Source organism: Lissotriton helveticus, chromosome 5_1, assembly GCF_964261635.1.
Source record: "Lissotriton helveticus chromosome 5_1, aLisHel1.1, whole genome shotgun sequence".
In the NCBI taxonomy this organism is placed as follows: domain Eukaryota; kingdom Metazoa; phylum Chordata; class Amphibia; order Caudata; family Salamandridae; genus Lissotriton; species Lissotriton helveticus.
Window position 1 is genome coordinate 1251676470 of NC_136065.1, and position 25197 is coordinate 1251701666.

At 48.3% G+C, this 25197-nt stretch overlaps 1 protein-coding gene across 2 annotated transcripts in view; it reads right to left on the reverse strand.

Moving 5' to 3' along the window:
* Nucleotides 1–25197, reverse strand: part of OAT (ornithine aminotransferase) — a 100467-nt gene that overhangs the window by 56736 nt on the left and 18534 nt on the right. The window contains exons 1-5 of one of the 2 annotated variants that reach the window (XM_078644022.1): nt 19233–19323; nt 11921–12132; nt 11089–11313; nt 9215–9310; nt 2714–2841 (exon numbers count right to left, since the gene is read on the reverse strand). In XM_078644022.1, the coding sequence (XP_078500148.1) occupies nt 2714–2841; nt 9215–9310; nt 11089–11313; nt 11921–12119 (648 nt within the window). In that variant the 5' untranslated portion in view covers nt 12120–12132; nt 19233–19323. Of the gene's footprint in view, nt 1–2713; nt 2842–9214; nt 9311–11088; nt 11314–11920; nt 12133–19232; nt 19324–25197 lie in introns of those variants that run through there. The other variant, XM_078644021.1, reaches the window with a different exon arrangement.

Here is a 25197-nt window from a genome sequence, read left to right on the forward strand (position 1 = left end):
CAAATATGCTGCCATTCCTTATCCAATTTTAATTGGAGCCAAGGGCCCTCTAGAATAAAGTTGATCCTGGCACCCTTGACTTCATTTTAACCACCTCCACATCTACATCTACAGTCACTTGGCCCCACACCCGCACTTCACCCTTACGGCAGTTGGAAAAAGATCTCCGCCAAAGAGCCCCTCTATGAGGTGTTGCCCGTTGGGTATTGCACCGCCGACCCAACGAGGAGCATTGCCGATGATGAAGCATGACATCCGCAAGGGTGTGTGAGGCCATTACATCCAACAAAATGGATGCCCCACAGTAGGCTCCTCCGATGTCCTACTGCATCTATAACCTGTCACTACCCAAATAGCACGCATCCAGGAACGGCCTGGTACCCCTTTTTTTTTTTACATTTGTATATAGCTTGTACCCCAATCGCAAGGTCTTAAACGTTACCTGCTTCACCAAGCTAATGTAATGGAGGCAGGTCTAGTGTTACCTTACTTTAGCCATAGGGCCAATCTCGGACCACTTCTTGTAACAAATTGTAATTGTAGGCAAGACTGATTTGCATATGGCTGGGTCCAAACTGGAATGGTGTGGAGAGCAAAAAACTATTAATTTAAGCCCAGTTCTCTGTAGTGGGGTGAGTGTTTGAAATTGTTCAGCATTAAGTCCATCATTTGTTCTTTTGGCATGTGTATCCTTCAGGAGCGGAGGCTGGGATTCATTACAGTAAATCCTGCATACTAGTCTTTACTGGTGTCGACACGTAGGGAAGGATTTTCAATACTAGTGATATTCATTACATGGTATATTGGAAGATTTATAAAGAACTGACATCCAACAAAGTCTCACATTATTTCTTTTGCAACAAAACGTTTCCAGTTGTTTCTCAAAATGTGCATAGTGTAGTATTTTTGAAAGGTTAAGGAATTGGGTAATGCTTTCAAAAGCAAAGTGGTAGCTCATTTGACCAAATCTAATGCTTCCACTGCCTGCTTGCAATAAGTCACTCTGAGGCTAAAGGTAAGACAGGGATTGTAGGTGATCTTTTCTCCTGCTTGGTAGAAAAGATGGAGTGGCTGCACTACAACAAAAGTTCTTCTTTTAAATCAGGGCATGAAGGCAGCAAGGGAAAATTTGATATATGATAATTATGGTGCATTGTTAGGAATGTACATGCATTTATACGTTATGGGGATGTCACTCACCCTACTGGCATATTAAAAATAAAGTTATGTCCCAGAATATTTCTATACTTAAGGTATTTGCAAAATAAAATAAAAGATATGTCCCAAAAATGTCAGGTTTGAGGTATTTTCAATCAAGCAACTGATCTTTTGGTTGACAGGAGGCAAAAAACAAATATTCGTAATGAAAAGCCAAATGCATTTAAAAAAATACATTCCAATCTTATGACTTGCCAAACAATGTTAAAGTCGGATGCAAAGTAAATGTTTTCTACATCGCTTGCTTCCCCAATAGAGGTTTGCGTTTACAAACTTTTATATCGTATTTAATTTGCTTGAAAACGTATTGAGTTGCAATACATTTCTGAACAGACGCCTGTGATATTACCTATTGAATAGGTTTACATAAACCCGGTTAAAGTGAAGTCAAACAGTGCTCTGCTTACAATTTGCTTGCGTTTAATCTTTTAGTAGTTTTAGAAGTTATCAGAAAGTACACCAAACACATGCAAAAAGGATGGGCAGAATGCTAGTGGTACAGTAGGTGTTAATTCGATGGGTAGGAATCGTACCTAGAGTAACTGCCAGTGGTTTGGACTACAAGCATGTCGCCCATTGCCTTCAGTGTGTTGATGTAATAGCATAGAAGAACATGTGTATGCCCAGCTGTCAGTCCTTTGCTCACAGTGCCAAAGGATCCAAGCTATACCTCCAGGTTCAACAAGTCCGAAACTGATCTCAGTTTCCTCATATTAATTTCTGGAAGGGGTCTTGAAAGACTGTTTGGGATGGACTAGGGTTTTAGAGTTCCCTACCATCACCTTGTGTTTATTAAAATGCCACTCGCTTATCAGATCTTATAGAATTCCAGGCCTACGGCTAGCAGTAAGTTTGTCAGCCACTCTCACCCTTCAACACCCCATCCCCATGTAATTTGAAAAGATGCGCGAATACTCCAGCAATCAGGCTTGGTTTCCTGTTCGGTCCTTAACATGCATGCGTGCGGCACATTTTCCCGCTGTGCGCTGAAGTTTTTAAAAACCCGCGGTTCATGACGAGCTCAGCTTGTCATGAGCGTACGAGAGGTGTACCTCATGACAAGCTGAGCTCGTCATGAGTGTCGAAGGGTTAATAAGGGAGGTCCTACAGCAGTTTAGAGCGGTAGTGATAACTGCTCTCTGCTGGTATCTTGAATGAACCTCCTACCTGAACCATTCTCGTTAATTACTAGCCACTTTTAACACAATTGAAATCTGAAAACGCATCACTCTTACATCCAAGCTTTGGAACAGTGTCCCTTGTTTTGCACATGGCTCCCTCTGAATCAGTCGTAAAAAAAAAAAAAAAAAAAAAACTAATGACCTATATTTTTTCTACTAATTTTGCACCTTCCAACCCCCTCTACCTTGTAGTGCCTGAAGTCCTTCATGCCGCTAGCGCTGGGACGCTTGTTTGGAAGCATATGAGCACTGAATAAATGGACTACATCATATCTGCAGTTACTAACAGACAGGAAGATGAAAACAGGTCTTACCTCCAAGGCTGGGAGGTCATTGTATGGGATGATTTCAAATCCTGGCATAAACGGTCCAAAACCATCATAGCTTGAAGGATCTGTGGAGCTAGAAATGGCAGCGAGAGTTCGACCCCAGAAGTTGCCAGCTAGAAAGAGAAAATGTAGAATTTAACAGTTGTGTCTTCATCTCTAGATTCAGGCGCTTTATAAATGACGTACATAAAATAAATAAGCACCGGTTCCAAGTTACAATGTAAGGGAGCCAACCAACAACCTCAGTGGACGCAAAAGCAAAAATATCTTGAAATGCATGGCAGGAGAAAACGACACGGTTAATGTTACTCAAATGGGTATTTTTGAAGCATTAAACAAAAGTAAACTTCATATCAAAACCTATAGCAGAGGACCCGAGGCAAATGGAATAATGGTTGAAGCATGGATAAATGCAAGGTCGCTAGACGCCTCGTCAATCAACTGATCATCCAACCAGTTGCTCACAACAAATATGGGTCGCTCTCGATACGGGCTTCAGCCTTAACAATCAAGTTAGAGCCAAGAAAATGGTCGAGTCCCATAGAAGCAAAACAGTGAAGTCTTGAGAACCATCAAGGAGGAGCGTCGCCCCACTGCTTTTAAGCAGCACACTGCAAAGTAAAGGAAACATAAAAGGATAATAACTTTGAGTTATCATTTAATGTTTTCTGCTGCTTTGTGGGTGGGGCTGCTCTGCTCTGAGCAGGGCAGGTTAGGAGTGGTTTGCCCAATCCTAAGTGTGCAATGACGGTTTGGTCAGCCCGTTCGGGCCGGCCAAACCAGTTATGTGCACATTATCCATGCAGGCTGCACTACAGACTGCATGGAGAACAAGCCTAGGCCCCCATTCCCTGGTTGAGCGTCGAAGCAGGACGCTCAAAACCAATCAACTCTGCATTGCAGCGTTGTGATTAGTCAGGGGAGCCGGACTGTGCTTCCTGTGCCTCAGTCTGATAAGGAGAGCACAGACGTAAGACCCAGGGTGGCAATTTTTTTAATTATAATTCCTTTTCTTTAATTGTGCCCCATCCCCCCCACCCCCCCCCCCCCTCTTGTTCCCCCACCACCACCCACGCTTACGCATGTATGAACGAACCCACCCACGCCCTCTGAAAAATGCCGGCGGCCACCGAGTAAAATACACCTCAGTAGCACACAGCAGTGATGAGCAACCACTAACAAAAAATGCCTTTTATTCAGGAACCAAGTTACCCACTTGAACAAAACAAAAATCGAAAAAATTAAAAAGACTTATTTTCCAATTCATCACATTTCCCGTTGAATAAAATCCTGATTTGCACCATTTCAGATGTGCTCAGTCCAACTTATACATGCATTGGCTGGAATTCCAACATATACCCCTCCTCTGCACCCTATTATTACAAAAGTCTATTACTCTTCAAACCATACCCTCACTTAAAGGTGTCCATTTTCCAGCCATTACACATTTACTGCTATCATGAGCCTTGAAAGCCTTGCTCTGAACTATGGGTATAGCTTCATGGGAGGGGAGCGGTTGGGGTGTTACACCCTCCCTAATAAATGTATTTTCTGCTTAATAGTTGGGTACAGGTCCTTTCAGTCATGTGTGGTGCGGTGTCGGTCTGATTTCACCAGCATTTTTGTACAGAAAGACAAAAACACACACACACACATATACACACACACCGTCACTCTTTGTTTTGAAAGACATAAAAAATGCTGGTTAACCCTTTCCGTGCGTCGGGGACGGCTCCCGGCCGTCGTAGCACCCACCCACGGGGGAAGCGCTGGCGCTCCCCTCCCATGGGCCTCCCTTTAAGGTGCCCCACCGGGGAAACCCTTTCCCTGCCTCGCCCGCCCCCCTACTCCACGTCATTTAATGACACCAGCGGCGAGGTGCGCTGACATCATTAGAGGATTCCCAACACGCTAGAAGCCGATTTGCTTCCAGCGCGTCAGCAGGAGAAGAGGTAAGTTTCTCCTGGGGGGGGGGGGGGGGGTGGCATTTAAACATAAGGGGCATCGGGGGAAGGAAAGGTTTTTCCTTTCCCCGGATGGCTCTTTTGAGCATTACTGCTGCACGATAGTGCAGCAGGAAGGCCCACTAAACACCAGGGATTGTTAGGTCGATGACCGTAGGCTGCGCTTGCGCAGTTCGGTCCGAAGATTTAATGTTATCTAGATGTTTTCTACAGTGGGGCTTGAACCCGCCCCTCTTCTCCATTGGCTGGCTGCCTAAACGGAGGCCAGCCATTGGAGGAGAGGGGCATCACTCCGTTCAAGCCCCGTCTTTTGGATTCTGGGGCGTTTTCTTGCTCGTCTTTCTATTTAAGCCCCGCCCCTTTTCTAGTGGTGGGCGTTACACCCTCCCTCTCGCAGAGGTCCCAGTCTATTCCTCCTGTAATGCACAGTTTGCTCCTCTTGTATTTTGTTTGCTCACAATTGTCACTTTTGCCTCATGTTACTTAACGTCTGCTTTTGTAATTTATTCATCTTCTCATGTATCACTACTGTTCCTATTGTGAAACGCTCTGACGCACCGCCTGCAGTGACCTGAAGGGGCCGCCACGCTGCCCGCGGCACCTTAGAAGTGCTTCCTCCCAGGACCCGGAAGTACAGGCAGCCAAGCAGGAAGCAGCGGTAGCCTACCCCGCGCTCCTGCACCCAGGCGGAAAGTCGCCGGTGAGCCCGCACCCCAGGAGAGGAGCCACCGCCTGGAGGAGCAGGTAGGGCTTCGGTGTCACCAGGAGAGAGAGCCCCGCAGCAACAGCATCCGCCGCACCAGGAGAGCCGGTGAGTGAGGCCCCGGGATTCATTTCTGTTTGTTTTAGAGGAGGAGGGCGTCGGGGCACATTGCACCCCCCCCCCCCACCCTCCTGCGGGTGCTAGCGTTGTGTGGGCCAGATCGACTTGGAGGGAGTCCCAGAGCGGGACTCAGACGTTGGGGGAGGCCAGTCCCTGCTCCCCACAGTGCCCACAATTGCCTCGCCTATAGGAGAAAGGCCCGGCTTTACAAGTGAAAGGCAGTACAACGCCCGGCTGTGAAAAGAAACAGGTACCAATGTGCACGGACGTGAAAGGTGGTGATTTCGTACTACCACCAAGCGTCTTTAGGGACTTCGCTGACTTGCATCTAGCGCCTCGCTAGTAAAGGTGAGTGCGAGGAGCGATGTGGTACCTAATCACAACGTATAAAGAGGCAGCGGGTGATAATGTCACAACAAGCAGGAGAGACTATTTCCAGAGTGTGTGTGGGGGTGCGAGGCACTGGAGTTTTGGGTGAGGGTGGCTGTGTAGGAGTAAAAGGGGAGGGAGAGGGTTGGTGGAGGGGAGTGAAGGAGACAGCAGGGATTGGTTGATAGACACCACGATTCCTGGTGCCCAGGCAGGAATAAAACACGACGTTTGTGGGCAGCTGCACAGGTCGCCATGGTAAGAGCACAAAGCGCATTTTCCAAAGGAAAAATGTAGTTGCATTTTCTAGGGCAATGCCAGGTGCTGTAGGATGCGGTATATGGTGCTCAGTGCCAAGAACATGGCCTGCTGCAGAGACCCAGTGTCCCTCACCAGGTGCAAATGGGGGTGGGGTCGCACACTACTCACACACCGGCGGTGTCGCCCCTAAGGACTCTGGTCAATGTAGTAAAGTGTTTGCGATGCATCGGTGTGTGAGTAGTGTGCGACCCCACCCCCATTTGTCCCTCACCAGGTGGGAGGCTGACAGTGCGCACCGGGGCCCTGTGGATTTTAAAAAGACTCACTTCTGGGAGCACTGTCTCGCTTAGATTGTGATAATGGTCCTTACGCCTCAGAGGAGTCTAACCCTTTGGAGCACAGTTTCGCTCTTGGATTGTGATACTGTACTAAATCGCATCTAATGTATAGTACTTACTATACTACACACTCTGCTACTCAACATTACTCACTCACAATTAGTCACTATACAACTCACTCTTTCCTACTGAAAATAAAAATAAAAATACACTTTGTATATGTAAAGGTGTGGTTGTGCATGTAAATGTGTGTGGCTCTAGGACTCTTTACTACTCACTCTCTCACTATATAATACTCACTCTCACTTTTTACTACTCACTCTCTAATACTCTTTACTAATAACTCTCTCCTACTCACTATCAACTACTCACTCTACTACTTACTCAGTGTGTGGGTGCTAATGCAATAGGTCTCACATATGCAAGTGATTAAGCTATTGGCAATGTAAATGACAATGCCATTTATTTATGATTTAAAAAAATAAAAAATAAAAATGTCATGAGCAATGCCAATAGCTCTACCTTTAATAATGCCGAGACCATTGCATTGTAAACGCTTGTTTTTTATTGGAAATGCAATTGGCGGGCAGCGGCGCCTTAGGCAAGGATCGCTGATTTTTTTTGTACGGCCACTAGGGATTTTGTATTTATGTTGAGGAGCAGCCCCTTCGACAAGGTAATTTTGAAGTCTCCAACGTACAATTTGGGCCACGTACGATTTGGGCCATTTCCTGTTGCAGCCACTATGCCTACCCACACAAGTGAGGTACAATTTTTTTATCGGGGGACCTGGGGGAACGCTGTGTGGTAAGAAATGTGTGTCTGCCTGGTGATCCTACAACTTTCCCACACAGCAATGTGTGAAAAGTGATTTTTTTCAGCAAAATGTGAAGTTTGCAGGGGATGCTGGGTATGGAAACGTTGGGGGATCCATGCAAGCCATATCTCCCTGGACTCCTCCGGGTATCCAATTTTCAGAAATGTGTGGGTTTGGTAGGTTTCCCTAGATGGCCGCCAAGCCCGGGGCCGAAATTCCAGGGGGACCCCCCCACTTGCAAACCCAGGCTGTTTTGTGATGGATAATTTTGATGTTGCCTCAATAAGCTTGGAGCCCTTGCCTGTCGTGGGTACTTGACCCAACCACGCAAGCGAGGTACCATTTTGAATCGGTAGACTTGGGGGAACGCTGGGCGGTAGGAAATTTGAAGATCCATGCACAATCCAGAACTTTCCCACAAAAACTTTTGAATAAAAAGTGCTTTTTTCCAGCAAAATTTGAGGTTTGGAAGGGATTCTGGGTAGGAAAACGTTGGGGGACCCACACAAGCCATACCTCACTCGACTCCCCCAGGTGTCTAGTTTTTGAAAATATATAGGTTTGCTAGGTTCCCTTATGTTCCAGCAGAGTTAGGGTTCAAAAACTACAGCTAAGCACTTCGCAAAAAAGGGTCAGTTTTCACTGTGAAAACGTGGTGTCCACGTTGCGTTTTGGGCAGTTTACTGTTACGGGAACTAGATCTACCCACACAAGTGAGGTACCATTTTTAATCGGAAGACTTTGGGGAATGCGGGGTGGGTGGAATTTTGTGGATCCACGCAGATTCCAGAACTTTCCACCACAGAAATGTGAGGAAAATGTGTTTTTTTTTTTTAAACAAATTGAGGTTTGCAATGGATTCTGAGTAACAGAACCTGGTGAGAGCCAGACATGTCACCCCATCCTGGATTCCCCTTGGTGTCTAGTTTTCAAAAATGTATAGGTTTGCTAGGTTTCCCTAGGTACTGGTAGATCTAGGGTTCAAAATCTACAGCTAGGCACTTTGCCAAAAAAGGGTCAGTTTTCACTGTAAAAATATATATATCTATACTACTATTATAAAGAGAGAACCGAAACCTTTTGGCAAGGTAAACTTGGGAACCACAGAGCCAATCCGCACACCCAATACATTGTTGTAATCCTCAGGGTGTGTAGATGGACATAGGCTGCATAAAATAAAAAACATAAATTAAAAAATTAAACTTTAATAACAAACTAGTCCCCTAAAAGTAGCGCAGGCCGCGACGTAGCGCTGGCCGCGACCTAGCGATGTCCGCAACGTGCGTGATGACGACAGGCGGGGAGGAGCGGTGACGAGCAGCGAGGAGTGGCGGTGAAGTCCGGAGCGTGGGGAAGAGCGGCGGCTCAGGTAAGGCAAAGGCAAAGGCGGGAGGGAGGCGGGAGGCGGTCTGGGCAATGTCGGGGCGGGCGGGGGCGGGAGTGCACCCAACCCTGAAATGTTGCCCCCAGCCCCCTTCTTCCCCGCGCAACGCTGCCGCAATCCGAAATGCAACTCCCACACCCCCTTCTGCCCCAGGCAAAGCTGGGTCGGGCTGCTAGTATATATCAACGTTGCGTTGGGAGGAGGCCTAGCAGGGTTCATTTACAAAATATTGTTTCTCATTTGGTGCCCCTACCAATCGGTATTAGTCTACATTCCCACTGCCCCTTTAATGCACCCTCTAATTTCACAATGAAATTTCATCAACTGGGGCTCGGACTTAGTCCTTCAGGTGACCCAATCCAGGATTACCCAGTTGACTAAAGGGCTAATTGCGCATAACTTTCCTAGTGGAAAATACGTCATAGATGGGCATGGCAAAGACCCATAATGAAAAAATGCATCTAAATTCCAGTAAATATCAAGCCAAATGTGAAAAAATATTAATGTAGAGATTGAAGAGATAAGCGTACCTGCAAAGATTATCTTGGCCTTGTACTTTGGAATCCCCTTCACTGTGTAGGCCCACTTTCTTGCAAGTTTGCAGGCCGTCTCACAGCCTTCTACACCTGTGAGGAGCAAGAATTAAAAAGGTCAGTGACAAATGGAACAAAAGTGTCTGCATGCCCCAAATGAAACCACTGTACAGAAAGAAAAGTAAACACCATTTAAAACCCCACATGAGCCACTCACGAGTAAAGAAACGCTAGAGCCTCGAATTACATTACCAAACCAAAATAAAAGAAGGTGACACTCCAGTAAATATTAGTGGCCAGACACAAAGGGCACAGCACTCTTCTACCCCACCCCCCACTCTATCATCTAAAACAGACGTGGTGCCTCTGCCCATTCCTCTTAACACAGTGCTATTGCTCACGCGGAGTTAGCCAGGAATACCACAGCGACCCTCACTATAGCACAGATACAGGTTCTCTCACTTCTGCCAACATAAAAGGACCACAGCTACTTCACTCTATCCCAACATGGAGAGCACAAACACAGGTTCCATTCTCTCTTACTTATCTCAAAAGCACAAAGATCACAGTGAAGTCCTATGCGCAGCTACTGTTTATCTTGACCACCCTTCTGTATAGAAGCATTGGTTTCTTAACATGCAATATGTAACTAAGGCACATTTCTCATCACCATTAGACGGAGATCACTTTTGTTTAATGGCACATTGTCTAATGGCAGGCATTGGTTGACGGAGAATAAAGGATTAACAGTAATACTGAACATTGAAGGTCAGAGTGCCACCTTCTGGTTACTACCAAACCTAGAAACACAGCACTCCTCAAAAGCAGTTGTCAAAGTTTTATAGCAGTTATACATGAACACACTTTCTAAATGCTTCCAAATCTGGCTGTTAAGGAACAGAAATAGGAAAATTAATTGAATGATCCTACAAATAGACACTTTTGACAAAAGAAGATTACAACTCTGGTACCAAAGTTAAAATCAAGCACGTCAATCAGTAGACCAGATAGGCTCTCCAAAAAACACCAACTCATGCAAGCCACAATACAATTATACATCATTGCCCTTCGCCCCACACGGACCACTGTACTTTCCATTAATGCCTGAGGCACACTATTAAAAAAAAAAAAAAAAAAAACAGTAATACGTTTTTATGGTTTCCGTGCAATATTTAACTTCTTAACAAAACATGAACACAGCGCCAATAAAAACAAATGTGAATCCCATACAGATTTCTGGCTACATAAGCAAATGAATGTCGTGTATTCCACATATTTGGCGAACATCACTAAACCTACTGACTCCCATCAGGGGCACATTCCAGTCATGGAGTTTTATTAAAGAATCAGGTTCATTAGCAAACGTTTGCACTTCAATTTAACACCAGAGTATCGGATCGTAATGGTTTTGAAAGAAATTTCCGGACCAGACAATGGTGTATTCAGTGACAAAGAGATGTGGTAAGCCAGCCTCCAATGGACAACCGTTTCTTCCCCCGGGCCTCAAGAGGACACTCAGCTCAAAAGTTTATTAATTGATGCTTTCATAACAGGATTTCCACACACTAAAACAGTTAAACAGGGATAGAACAATATCATGTCAGTGGTTCTAGAAATGCGTAGTCATGTTATATGTACGGCCTTGGGAAAACTGGTCAGATGGTGATCATTTCATTCATTGAGTCTAGACATTTAAAACAGTCTCCAACTACTTTAGAGTCATTAGAGAACCTCAGCCTACTGAACCATTGTGGCCCTCAAAACAGCCTTCAAACTTAGCAGAGATCACGTGACCATGCCCCTCCCACACACCTTCCACTACGCCTTCCCCCACACACAAATATAAAACCCTTTGGGACAAAAATCCACACCTGTATTCATTGGCAGCACTTTGTCATAGCCAAAGAGTTTTGAGATGTACTCTTCGTACTCTCCTAGAACGTCATTGTAAAATGCACGCGACGTGAGGGTCAGCTTCTCAGCTTGAGATTTCAGCGCATTCAGGATCTTTGGATGGCAGTGGCCCTGATTCACAGCACTGTATGCACTCAGGAAATCGAAATACCTCCGCCCTTCCACGTCCCATACATAGACACCTAAAGAAAAAGTAAACATTTGTGAAAGTAAATACGGACAGTCTCTTGGTAAAATTACCATACTTGGAACTGACAGAATATGAAAACTGGTGCTATTCTTATGAGGTTTTGGAATAAGGTCAGATCACAAGTTAAACCCAAAAGGTCCAGTCCACTAGTAAGGCAAGAAGAGTTGGCCATGACACAGACGCAAACAATAAGGTTGGCATATTAAACTAAAATGTGTTGTATGTGCATTAGTATCACATTACTGCTTTGAGAAAAGACCAACACATAGGTGCCAACTTTACATCGTCGCGCTGTGACAAGTGCTCTAGTAATACATTGCTTTGTTTCATCCCCCGTTTAAATCCGGCTATTCATCTCCGTTTCTTCTACGAAGGTCATTGCGCTCATTTTCTTGACATCAGTTCCCTGAACCCTTCCCTGGGTCTTCATAAAGACACTCCTCTGTATCTCCAGCCGTTTCCTCTACCTTGTTATGGACACGGGACCATCAGCACATTACAAACCGCATCCTGGTTAGTTGTACAAGCCATACAAGAAAACCACATAGCTCCACCAGTCTTCCAGCAGGACATGACATGCAGAGATACTAAAGACGCACCTTTTCCTTTCTCGAGAGCCACAGGCAATGGGTGGTAGTTGTGGGCCCCATACTTTGCTTCCCGGTCAAAGACATAGTCTGAGGTGAGAGGATCTTCCAAGGGTTTCTGACTTGCTGCCATGGTTGCCGAGCTCACAGAGGAGTGAATGCTGCGATACAGGGCTCCCACAGCCCGCCGCTTAACAAGTTTGGAGAACATGTTGAAAAGAGTACTGTATGGAAGACAAAAGACAAGAGATCAGCGCCACATAGCTGTACAGAAAGACACTACCTCAAACACCAGCCAACATCAGAGCTCGAGCTAGCTGTGCCACTGCAAGAAAGAAAACGAAACACACACAATTACGAGTAGTGGCTACATCTAATTGCTTACAAACTGCCACAATTGTTGAAAATAAAGACTACAATGCCCCCCTTAAGACGCTGGGGGTCATGCCAGGAGGTGGGAGAGCTATAATGCACTGCTCAAAATAGTCAAAGAAAGCAACATCGGTCAGCCAGCCTTGATAGCTTGCCCTAAAAACTGCTGGGTGAGAAGTGTGGATTTCTTTAAGGGAGTCACAGCAGCATCAGTTTTCACAATGTACCTTTTGGAAGAGTTACGTAACAGAACCAGTGCATGCAGCAAATGTGAAAAACCTTTAGCCATTAATTAATCCGATTTTAGCTGTGCGTGTACACAAAAGTCAAATAATGTTTATTAAATGTGTTTTGTGCCAATACTTCAAAATCTTGTCTCCCCCCCAGTCTACCATTAACAGGCTCAAACGAAAATGAGCTCCATTTTTTAATTTGACACTTTTTAAAGAAGCACTTTTTACACTGAGGTCTTTCAAATTAATGTGCCTCATTCGCCATGGTACTAAATCAAATCATGCGACTCATTCATTGTACCCAATCAAATCATGTGCCTCATTCTCCATTGTACCCAAATGAGTGACGTTTGTCATCTTTTTGAAGCGACATCTAAGCTTAGACATACATGACGTACGTATGCGTTTGTTAAGTTACCCCTCTGTTAACTCCTTAATTACCATTGACCTTTCATGCCTGGAGTAACCGCTCATGCTGCATTAAAAGAAACTGATTGAAGGGCTTCCTTGTTTTCCATCACATTTCAATTCTGCCTCCAGGTCGGAGGGTGGTGCTGCTCTCCTAGCTCCAGCGCCCGACGAAATGGCGGGGAAAGAGGCGGGGGAACGGAGGAGGTGTAGGGTAGGGTAGACAGGAGAGGCGAGCGGCACAAAGTAGGGCGAGCGGCACAAAGTAGGGCAACCGATCACAAGCAAGAGAAGTCTCACTGGTTTTGTTTGAATGTGGCTAACCTGTACCCTTAGTTGCAATAAGAGGGTCTTCAGCACTAATGCTGCACATCCAACACCAACACTAAATGTATGTATGGAGACAGAAAAGGAGTAGTGGAAAACACCACAGCTGCACACACCACACAGCTGTACAGGGAGAGATTACAACAAGAAAAACACAATAGTAGGTCCCTGGGTCTAATTATATGTAAAAGTGCATGCAGAATGCAAGCAAAACATTTTTTAAGGACAGGCAGTGGCGCCAGGGACCACTGGGTGCCCTTAAAAATGAAGGGTTTCATTATTTATTTTTTTAATGCGTCCCGGTTTCCTTTGAGAAAAACTGGCTGCATATATAAAAAAAAAAAAAAAAAAAAAAAAAAAAGAAAGCTGCTTTATTTAACAGCAGTCCCAGACATGGTAGTATACTGAGCCCAGCAGGCCACCATCCCTGAGAGGGCCAGCCATTCCAAATGGGGTCGCTAAATGAGAGTGGCTCATTAATATTCATGTGCCTCGCATTTTGCGACTCCATTGGGAATCAAAAACAGTGTCCAAGACTGTTGTACATGCCACATAGCGACTCGCAAATTGAGAGTCGGTAAAGAGACGCAATTTACGATTCGCTATTTGGCAGGTCGTACATCTGGCCATAAGTGTGTTGTGGGAAGCTTCTTACGAACATTAGGGCACCCATTAAACACCAAGAACCAGAGGACAGCTTTTTCACACAGTCTTGGAGAATTTTCTGGTTTAGGTAGAAATCCTTTCGACTAGATTTAATGCAGATCCAGGTTTTGCAGTCTGCCGTGTTTAAATACAGAGTGCATATGGTACTAACTGTGAAGGGAGCCTTAATTATGTACATGTTCTGTACAGATCAAGACTCCCCTATATATCTGCTAGAGCGGATTTCCTGCGGCGTTAGCCCAAGTCCAACGTCAGTAGCTGAATTACCTACTGCATCATGGATCTAACTCTGCCTCTAGAGGCAGCATTCGGGGCCAGCTTTGCAGGGTGCCCTCCAACACTGTGGCAGTACGACCCCCAGTGTACAGGCTCTGCTGTTGTAAGCATATGCAGGGTTTGGAACCAAGCCTGGGAGGGATTGCAGAATCCTGCTGACTTGGCTGGCAAATAGACCTGTTGTATCAATAAGCGCAGTGCGAACAATCTGACCGGAGGGGCTCTGGTGAGGTCAGTCACCTACCTAGACTGCAATCGTATTGAACTAAAACATCATTGCATCACAAGTGACAGGTTTGGCCCGCTCGGAGCCTGGAAAGCCTAACGTGCGATTTCTTCACATATACTGCGTCAGCAGCAAAGTTGACTCTGTCTCTAAGTAAGCTAAATCTGCAGGTTATGCTTTATCTGGCTGTTAAAGCAAACATCTGTAACAGATGTGTTGCATTTTGAGTCCAAGCCACAAGCTCAGAGAAAGCACTCTAGCTAGTACCCCTTTGAGTCCTATTTAAGGAGAGCTTCTTTTGCCCCTACCGTGATTCTGTAGACACACTTTGCTTAATTTAATCATGCTGTCTATCTCGGGGTAGGCCACATAAAAAAAATGAAACGAAGGTTGAAAAAATGAAGGTTTGTTTTATTTGAACTGATTGTTAAACTATGATAAGAACTAGACGCTTTCACCTGTGAGTAGAACATTTACATGCACTGTATCTTAAAGACCAAGATAGGTAACGGGTTAAGCACTTAATTCTTAGATGTGTCTCTCTTCCTGGTCCAAGATTCGAATCCTGATGCAGCAAAACCCATTATCTACACATTTAGTTATGATCTGTTGCATTGAAACCCAACCTCTTGACTCTTCTTGTGGAGGATCGAAGGTTGGTCACACAGGAGGAGGGTTCCTTCACTGTAACCCCTCTTCCCTTGGCTCACTTCCACACTTCTCTTATGACTCATTATAGTAGTGTGTATTGTAGAATTTTTTTCATATTCTTGATATTTCGGCATTATTATTTTGAACAGTAGCTCAAGGGGTCCCTTGACTTATCTGCGTTATGTTTAGCTGCCCATAAAAGACCATTGTCTGGCATATGAGCGACCGCTGAGCCTTCACCAGGCGAGGTCGCCCCCACTCCGCTGCTCCTGCCCGCTGCCTGCCTGAGCCCTGCTCTGCTGCCTCGCTGCTGCCTCGTTGCTGCCTTGCATCGTTGCTGCCTTCTGTGTCTTCCCCCCCCCCCTCCTGCTGCCTCGTTGTTGCCTTCGTCGTTTTCCTTTTCCCCTCTGCTGCCACACTCGTTTTTTCCCTTCTATTCTGCCTGTTTGCCCTCTGTGTATCCCTTTCCCCCCTCTGCTGTCCTTGTGTCCCCTCCCGTCCGCCGGACGACCCAGCCGCCGCTGAGCCGCCCTCAGACCTCCTTCCCGCCACAGACCTCCGCCGACTTCACCCCCCCCTGCCCATTGGCCGCCCCGCTCCCGCCACCCAGCTGACCCGCCCTCCCGGCTCCTCACTTATGATGCCTCCTGAGCGACCGCGCAGCGGACGCGCGCAGCGGGAGCACCGAATGAGCGCCGAAGGTGCGCCAAAGGTAAGAGTCTGCGCCCGTCCGCGCCTGGACCGCGCCCAGTGCCAGGACCCCTGGCCCCCGCAGACACCAGCCCACCCGCCGGACCTACGACGCCACCGAGCTCAACGCACTCAATGCCGGCAGGATCCCGGGATGCTACCGAGTCTCCCCGAGACGCACCCACGGACCCTTCTGCTGCCACTCCTGCAAGTTCGCCTGCACCCGGACCTGCACTACACCAGCACCGACCAAGACTAGCACCAGCAGCAGCCACCTGAAGTGCATCCTGCTCAACACCCGCTCCGTCCACAGACACACCGTCGAGCTCTGGAACCTGCTCGACACCACAGCCCCAGACGTCGCCTTCCTCACGGAAACCTGGATGAACGCCTCCTCAGCGCCCGACATTGCCATCGCCATCCCGGACGGCTACAAGATCATCCGAAGGGACCGCGTCAACCAGACAGGAGGAGGCATCGCCATCATCCACAAGAACACCATCCGCATCTCGACCAACACCGACGACACCCTCGCACCCGCCGAACACCTGCACTTCCAGATCCACATCAACTCCAAGACCACCCTCAGAGGCACCCTCATCTACAGACCCCCGGGACCACGCACACAATTTAGCGAAGACATCGCCGACTTCATCCGCCCGCACGCCCTCCCCTCCGCTGACTACATCCTCCTCGGGGACCTCAACTTCCACCTGGAGAATAACAACGACCACAACACCACCACCCTGCTGGACAACCTCGCAAACCTCGGACTCTAGCAGCTGGTGACCACCCACACCCACTACACCGGACACACACTCGACCCAGTGTTCTCATCCAGCAAGGACATCACCTTCAGCCACGCCACCGGACTCCACTGGACGGACCACAGCTGCGTCCACTTCAGCTTCAGAAGGACCACGATCCACCACCACCAGCAACAGGTTGCACGCAGAAGCTGGAACAAGATCACTGCCGACCAGCTCGCGACCTCCCTGAGCAAGAGCCCTCCCACCGGCGCATCGAACCCCAGCCAAGCGTCACCAACCTCACAAAGTGGATCAGCAACTGTGCAGACGACCTCGCCCCTCTGAGGACCCCGCCTAGCAGACCCGGCAGCAAGAAAGCCCCATGGTTCACCGATGAACTCAAGAGCTCCAAGAGGAACTGCAGAGCCTTCGAGAAAGCCTGGCACAGAGACCCAACACAGGACAACATGACTGCCCTCAAGCTCGCCACCCGAAAACACCACCAACTGATACACGCCACCAAGAAAACTGCATTCAAGGAACGACTGGACAACAATGCACACAACAGCAAGGAACTCTTCAACATCGTTAAAGAGTTTTCCAACCCCAACGCCGGAATCAACGACACCACCCCTTCACAAGACCTCTGCAACTCCCTCGCCGCCTACTTCTACAACAAGATCGCGGAAATACACAACAGCTTCAGCATTCAACCAACGCACGCCACGACCGAACCACCGCCCCCCACCACCACCCTCCGCACCTGGACCCCGATCAGCACCGAAGACACCGTCCGCACGATGAACTCCATCCACTCTGGATCTCCGACCGATCCCTGCCCTCACCACGTCTTCAACAATGCCGACGCTGTCATCGCACCCCACCTGCGGGACATCATCAACACCTCCTTCGACACCGCTGCCGGAGAGCTGGAAGCACGCCGAACTCAGCGCCCTACTTAAGAAGCCATCAGCCGACCCCACCGACCTCAAGAACTACCGCCCCATCTCGCTGCTCCCGTTTCCTGCAAAAGTCATCGAGAAGACCGTCAACAAACAGCTGGCCGCCTTCCTCGAGACGAACGGATCCCTCGACCTCTCGCAGTCTGGCTTCCAGGCCAACCACAGCACCGAGACCGCCCTGATTGCAGCCACCGATGACATCCGAGCTCTGCTCGACAACAGAGAAACAGCGGCCCTCATCCTCCTAGACCTCTCCGCGGCTTTCGACACTGTCTGCCACCTCACCCTAGCGCAGCGCCTCAACAATGTCGGAATCCAGGAGAAGGCACTGGACTGGATCATCTCCTTCCTAGCCGGAAGGACACAGCGAGTCCGCCTCCCCCCGTTCAGATCAGAAGCCACCGAAGTCATCTGCGGCGTTCCTCAAGGCTCCTCGCTCAGCCCAACCCTCTTCAACGTCTACATGAGCCCCCTCGCAGCCATCGCACACCAACACAACCTCAACATCATCTCCTACACCGACAACACCCAGCTGATCCTCTCCCTCACCAACGACCCCGCCACCCCCAGAACCAACCTACACGAAGGGATGACAGACGTAGCCAAGTGGATGATGAACAGCCGTCTGAAACTGAACTCGGACAAGACGGAAGTCCTCATCCTTGGACCTTCACCCTCCGCCTGGGACGACTCCTGGTGGCCCCCCGCCCTGGGCAGCGCACCCAAACCAACAGACCACGCACGCAACCTGGGCTTCATCCTGGACTCCTCCCTCTCCATGACCAGACAAATCAACGCCGTCTCGTCGTGCTTCAACATCCTGCGCATGCTACGCAAGATCTTCCGGTGGATCCCCACCGAAACCAGGAAGACGGTCACCCAGGCCCTCGTCACCAGCCGTCTGGACTACGGCAACTCCCTCTACGCCGGTACCACCGCTAAACTCCAGAAGAGGCTCCAGCGGATCCAGAACGCCTCAGCACGTCTTATCCTGGACATCCCCCGTCGCAGTCACATCTCCGGACACCTGCGAGACCTGCACTGGCTCCCGGTCAACAAGAGAATCACCTTCCGTCTCCTCACCCACGGACACAAAGCCCTACACAACCAAGGACCAGGATACCTCAACAGCCGCCTCAACTTCTACGCTCCCACACGCCAGCTTCGATCGACCGGCCACACCCTCGCCGCCGTCCCCCGCTTCCGAAGAACTACCAGAGGGGGAAGGTCCTTCTCCTACCTGGCCGCCAAGACTTGGAACTCCCTCCCGACCCACCTCCGCCTGACCCAGGACCACCTCGCCTTCAGGAAGCAGCTCAAGACCTGGCTGTTCGAGCTGTAGCGGACCCCCCCCTCCCCTAGCGCCTTGAGACCCTCCGGGTGAGTAGTGAGCTTTATAAATGCTTTGATTGATTGATTGATTGATGATATGATGCAAACGTTTAGCAGAAGCCAATTCACTGTCTGGGCTCATTCCAATGAATGTTCCAACTCTAAACTCTCTTCCAAAAACGGATTGCGGAAAGGCCCGAGAACCACATCTTCCGACAAACGTTTGAGGCTTATCTTTATTGTATTGCCATTGTGTTACTTGTACACTACTACGCCTTCCCGCCTCCCCGCTCCCTTCTTTGAAAGTACTCTGTTGCAGCAGAGTCAGAGTGCAGGTGTGAGGGTTATACAAAACAACCAGAATGTAAAAAAGTTTAAAAACATTCAGGCTTTGGGCAGGAGTCAAGAAACTAGACAATTATTGCTCATGACCTTATAATAAACCCTTGGTTCCGGTTTCTCAAACGATTGCGGATAGTTCGGCTTCAAATGAAGCTGGCTGCCTCGTGTACTTGCTGCTGACCTGGAAGTACATGAAACTGAACAGTGATTGAGAAGTAGATGCTAAAGGCATTTCAGCCTTTTCTTGAATCAAGAACAAGATGGAGGAAGAAACCTCTAGGCACGAGGAAGAAACCTCTCTAGGCACAAGGAAGCCAGAGGGGAGGACCTTATCCTAGAACGAACTCAAACCTGTGTTACATTAATATTGCTGAGCTGTCAGTGATATTGAAACTGGACCCCCTGCTTAGCTTCTCGTTCCACGGGGCAGGGCAAAAACTATCATTACACAACCACTGTATCTTAACCCTTGCTCGGTTTTCAGATGCAGGGTCTTTTCATGCAGTAATGGCAACTGCTTAAATAACCAAACAACAACTAGAAAAGTTGGACACTCTCTGTATCTTCCCACATTTGCAGGATGCTTTTTTTTAAAGCTATTTTGTGGGAGCATTATTGCCCTGGAAGCTTACATATATGTCAGATATCGTGGTGGCTCATGTAAAGATAGGTTGTCCACGTAGGCTGGATCTTTGAAAGTCACTTAATGTATCATTATTTCCTAGTATGCGAATGAATCTAGCCTGACACCATGCTGCCCCTTCTTAAGAGGGACGCTGCCAAATAGACGGATACACTGAAGAGACAGAAGTCCGGATCCAGCTGATAAAGACCGTTTAGATATAATACATTCTGCATAACAACAATATCCTGGTAAGTGGAGGATTGATCCCAATAATATTTTGGTACATTGATTCTTTCTAGACCTGTATCCTTGGTGATGGATACATTGTTGAGCCAAGTGTCGTCATTCCCAGAGGCTTCTGGAAGAATGATGGGGCCCATGGTCGGCAAATTCCTAACCAGTATTAGTGGGAAAAGAACCCCATAGGGTCTACCCAGGCACTATAGGGGGCGACATGGGTGACACTTCTTTACTTGCAGGATGAGTTCAAACTAACCCTCTTGGGTATAAGGTCATGCGGGTAGTACTTAATTTAGTAAAATATGAAGTCCAGGTGCTAGAAAGAAGTCAAACCCACTTTCCTGGCACCAACCAATTCTCCCTCTGGCTCCACCCACTTATATTGGCTCCACCCACATCCTCAGCTGCCACTGCTGATGGCCAGATGTAATACCTGATCTGAATTTCAGCAAGAGAGCCTTCCTTAAGTACGGTTTTGCTAGGCGGTTCCCCCTGCCCCAAGAAAACTTTGAATGAGATATTACAAGGCTATAGGGATCTTATAAGACTTAGGGATCCCAACCATGAGAAAAGAAATGTGCCACCAGACAGTTTCTTGGTTTGGTGACGTCACAGCATCTGGATCACTATCTGTGTAGGGTACCATCGTCAACCAGGGCCTCATGTGTTACTACACTCCAAGTGGATACCCAAGTCACTCTTTATAGCTCTTGACTGTCTTACTCTAGCAGTGGTTTGTAGATTTGAACTCAAGATACTGGCTGGAAAAACAAAACAAAACACAAACTAAATGCAAACTTGAGTCAATATCGGTTACATTATGTTCCATATTTTTTTTTTTATAAAGTACGCATGTATGGCACTGTAAAGAAAATGGAAAAACAAACTGCCTTATTGCTAAAAATCATTGAAAAAACCCTGCAAAGACGAGATGGGATGCATCCGATGCACAATTTGTTCCATACTTTTGCAATTGCCACAGGGGCAATCCTATTCCCAGATGGCACCTTTCTAGTTTTCAGAACAGTAATTAAACAATAGCGTGAGAAGCTTGCTGTGGAACATGAACATTGATTGTTATGACCATAAAGGTTTAGTAAGCACCTTAAATGTGTCTGCTACAGATCCAGGATGTGCGAGGAACAATGGGTGTGTGTCACATCACAGATAGAGACTCACCTAGCACAGTGCTTGGAGGCTGGTCTCTAGGAACAATAGGTGAACTGTCAGTGTCACCACATGGATACAGTGGGTCCCAGCGCCTCGAGGCTCATGCAGTGCTTCAACGCCAGTTTGTCTGATGGACAAGAACACTTCACAACACTCGAAACACGCTTTTACCAAGTGGGACCTTTTATCCAAGTCAAGTCAGGATTTATATAGTGCACTACATACCCAGAGGGTCTCAAGGCGCTTGAGGAAGGAGGGGAGGTTTACTTATCGAATATCCAGGTTTTAAGCTGTTTTCTGAATGCTAGGTGGTTTTGGGTGAGGCGGAGGTGGATGGGAAGGGAGTTCCAGGTTTTGGCCGCTAAGTAGGAGAAGGATCTTCCCCCCATGGTGGCTTTGTGGATGCGCGGCACAGCGGCTAGGGCTTGGTTGGACGAACGCAGTTGGCGGGTGGGAGTGTAGAAGGAAAGGCGCGTGTTGAGGCAGTCAGGTCCAAGTTCGTAGAGGGCTTTGTGTGCGTGGGTGAGGAGACGGAACGTTATTCTTTTGTTGATGGGGAGCCAGTGAAGGTCTTTCAGGTGAACGGAGATGTGGTCTGTGCGGGGGATGTCTAGTATGAGTCTGGCTGAGGCGTTTTGGATGCTTTGGAGTTTTTTCAGCAGTATTGCGGTGGTGCCGGCGTAGAGGGCGTTTCCGTAGTCCAGGCGGCTTGTAACCAGTGCATGGGTGACCGATTTTCTTGTTTCGGTGGGGATCCAGCGAAATGTTTTTTTGAGCATGCGTAGGATGTTGAAGCATGATGAAGAGACGGCGTGGACTTGTCTGGTCATCGAGAGAGCGGAGTCCGGGATGATGCCCAGGTTCCGTGCGTGGTCCGTCGGTATGGGAGCTTTTCCTAGGGCCGTTGGCCACCAAGAGTCGTCCCAGGCGGAGGGGGATGCACCTAAGATGAGGACTTCCGTTTTGTCCGAGTTCAGTTTTAGACGGCTGTGCTTCATCCATTCGGCTACTTCTTTCATCCCTTCATGAAGGTTGTTTTTGGCGGTGGTTGGGTCTTTGGTGAGTGAGAGGATCAGTTGAGTGTCATCAGCGTAGGAGATGATGTTGAGGTTGTGCTGACGTGCGATGGTTGCGAGGGGGCTCATGTAGACATTGAAGAGGGTGGGGCTGAGAGAAGATCCTTGTGGAACGCCGCAAATGACTTCGGTGGCCTTAGACTTAAAAGGGGGGAGGCAGACTGAGTTCTTCCAGCGAGGAACGAGGAGATCCAGTCTAATGCATTCCCTTGAATTCCGATGTTGCTGAGGCGTTGTATTAGGGTATTATGACAGACTGTGTCGAAGGCTGCGGAGAGGTCGAGGAGGATGAGGGCGACTGTGTCTCCGTTGTCCAGTAGTGTTCGAATGTCATCTGTGGCTGCGATGAGGGCGGTCTCGGTGCTGTGTTTAGCTCGAAAACCGGACTGTGAGGAGTCGAGTGATTTGTTGGTTTCGAGGAAGGCGGCGAGCTGATTGTTGACGGCTTTCTCAATGACTTTGGCAGGGAAAGGGAGGAGCGAGATGGGTCGGTAATTTTTGAGTTCGGTGGGGTCGACTTTGGCAGGGAAAGGGAGGAGCGAGATGGGTCGGTAATTTTTGAGTTCGGTGGGGTCAGCTGGGGGTTTCTTCAGAAGGGCGCTGAGTTCTGCGTGTTTCCATTTTCCTGGGAATGTGCCGGATTTGAGGGAGCAGTTGATGACGTCTCGGAGATGGGGTGCGATGATGGAGTCTGCTTTGTTGAAGATGTGATGGGGGCAAGGGTCTGTGGGGGATCCGGAGTGGATGGAGTTCATTAGGTGAATGGTGTCTTCTGTGGTGATTGGGTTCCAGTTGAGAAGGTTATTCGGAGGAGGTACAGGTTCGGAGGCGAGTGGGGTGGACTGGTTTCCGGGTTGGTTGTCAAAGCCGTTATGAATGTAGGCTATTTTGTCGTGGAAGAAAGAGGCGAGGGAGTCGCAGAGGGCTTGAGAGGGGGTGATGTCGTTGGAGCTGGCGGTGGGGTTGGTGAATTCTTTGATGATGTTGAAGAGTTCCTTGCTGTTGTGGGCGTTGTAGTCTAGCCGGTCTTTGAGTGCTGATTTCTTGGCTGTCCGGATGAGTTGGTGGTGTTTACGGGTGGCGTTTTTGAAGGCGGCTTGGGTGATAGTGTTTGGGGTTTTTTTTTCCAAGTTTTTTCAAGGGAGCGGCAGAGTTTCTTGGATTTCTTAAGGTCATCATTAAACCATGGGGCGTTCTTGCTTCCTTGCTTGATTTGATGTGTTTTCAAGGGTGCTAGTTTGTCGGCGGTTTGGGTTAGCCATTGTGTGAGGTTGATGGCGGCTTGGTTAGGGTTCGTTGAATAGGCAGGGGGTTTTTGAAGAAGTGATGTGGAGATTTGGTCGATTGTGATTTTGTTCCAATTTCTTCGCAGAGTAGGTTGGGGTGGTTGTGGATCGTGGTCTTATTGTAACTGAAGTGGATGCAACTGTGGTCCGTCCAGTGGAGGGATGTGGAGTGAGTGAAAGAGATGTGCTTGCTGGAGGTGAAGATAGGGTCGAGTGTGTGTCCTGCACAGTGGGTGGGGGTGTTAACAAGTTGTTTGAGTCCAAGATTGGCGAGATTGTCCAGGAGGGTGGTGGTATTCTTGTTGTTGCTCTTTTCCAGATGGAAATTGAGGTCTCCTATAAGAATGTATTCTTCTGAGGGGAGGGCGTGTGGGGTGATGAAGTCAGTGATGTCTTCGCTGAACTGTGAACGGGGTCCTGGGGATCTGTAGAGGAGTGTGCCTCGGAGTGTGGTCTTGGGGTCGGTGTGGATCTGGAAGTGAAGGTGTTCGGCGGTAGCGAGGTTGTCGTCAGAACTGGTCGTGAGGCGGATGGTGTTCTTATGGACGATGGCGATGCCTCCTCCTGTTTGCTTGGTGCGGTCCTTACGGATGATCTTGTAGCCGTCAGGGATGGCTATGGTGATGTCTGGAGCTGATGAGGCATTCATCCAGGTTTCTGTTAGGAAGGCGACGTCCGGGGAAATGGTGTCGAGTAGGTTCCAAAGGTCGATGGCGTGTTTATGAACCGAGCGGGTGTTGAGAAGGATGCATTTGAGGTGGTTGGTGTCGGATCTCCGTTTGGTGTTTGTGGATTTGGTGTGGGTCTCGATGGAGTTGTACTTGCAGGAGTGGCAGGTGAAGGGTCCATGGGTGTGTCCCGGTGCGGCTTGGGCACAGTTAGGGAGTCGGCCGGGGTTAAGTGTTAGGAGGGAGGATGGGTCGTATGTAATGCTGGGGGTTTGTGAAACGCGGGGACCAGGGGGTCTGGCGCTGGGCGCGGTCCAGGCGCGGACGGGCGTAGACGGGCTTACCTTTGGCGCACAAGGGGCGCGTCCGCTGCGCGTGGACGCTGCGCGAATGTCCAATTGTCATAAATGGGGGGTGGAGGGGGGCGTAGCGAGGGCGGGGCGGCTGGGAGGCGGGAGGAGGAACGGGCTTGAGGCACAACCAAATGGCAACAAGCAAAAACAATGGCTAACACGCCGATATTGGTTCTCAAGTAATGTGAAATAAAGCCAATGAAAATAAAAATACTTCCGTGGGCACAGTTAATAACTACAATTTAAACACAGGCACAGTTGATATCCACGGCTAGCACACAGGCACCATTAAAAATCTACAATCAACACACGGCACAATTAATGTCCAGCAATGCGAGGCGCTAAAAATGCACAGATTCAGATTGGCAGCAGTGAGTGAGGAGGAGAGCAGCGCTACGATACCCAGAGCTGCAGGAGGCAAGGGGAAAGAAAACCTGCATCACACAAGACATTTTTAATACACGCCTCGGTACTCAGCCATTTAACACACAATTGCGATGCAGGATCTTAACCCAAACACAGTGAATTACTTTACTACACATATATTTGCCACATGACAGGCTCTTTACCACACAGACAAACTTAATCCTTACACTGGGAACTTTACTACACTGGTATGTGTCAGCTTGTTTTACCA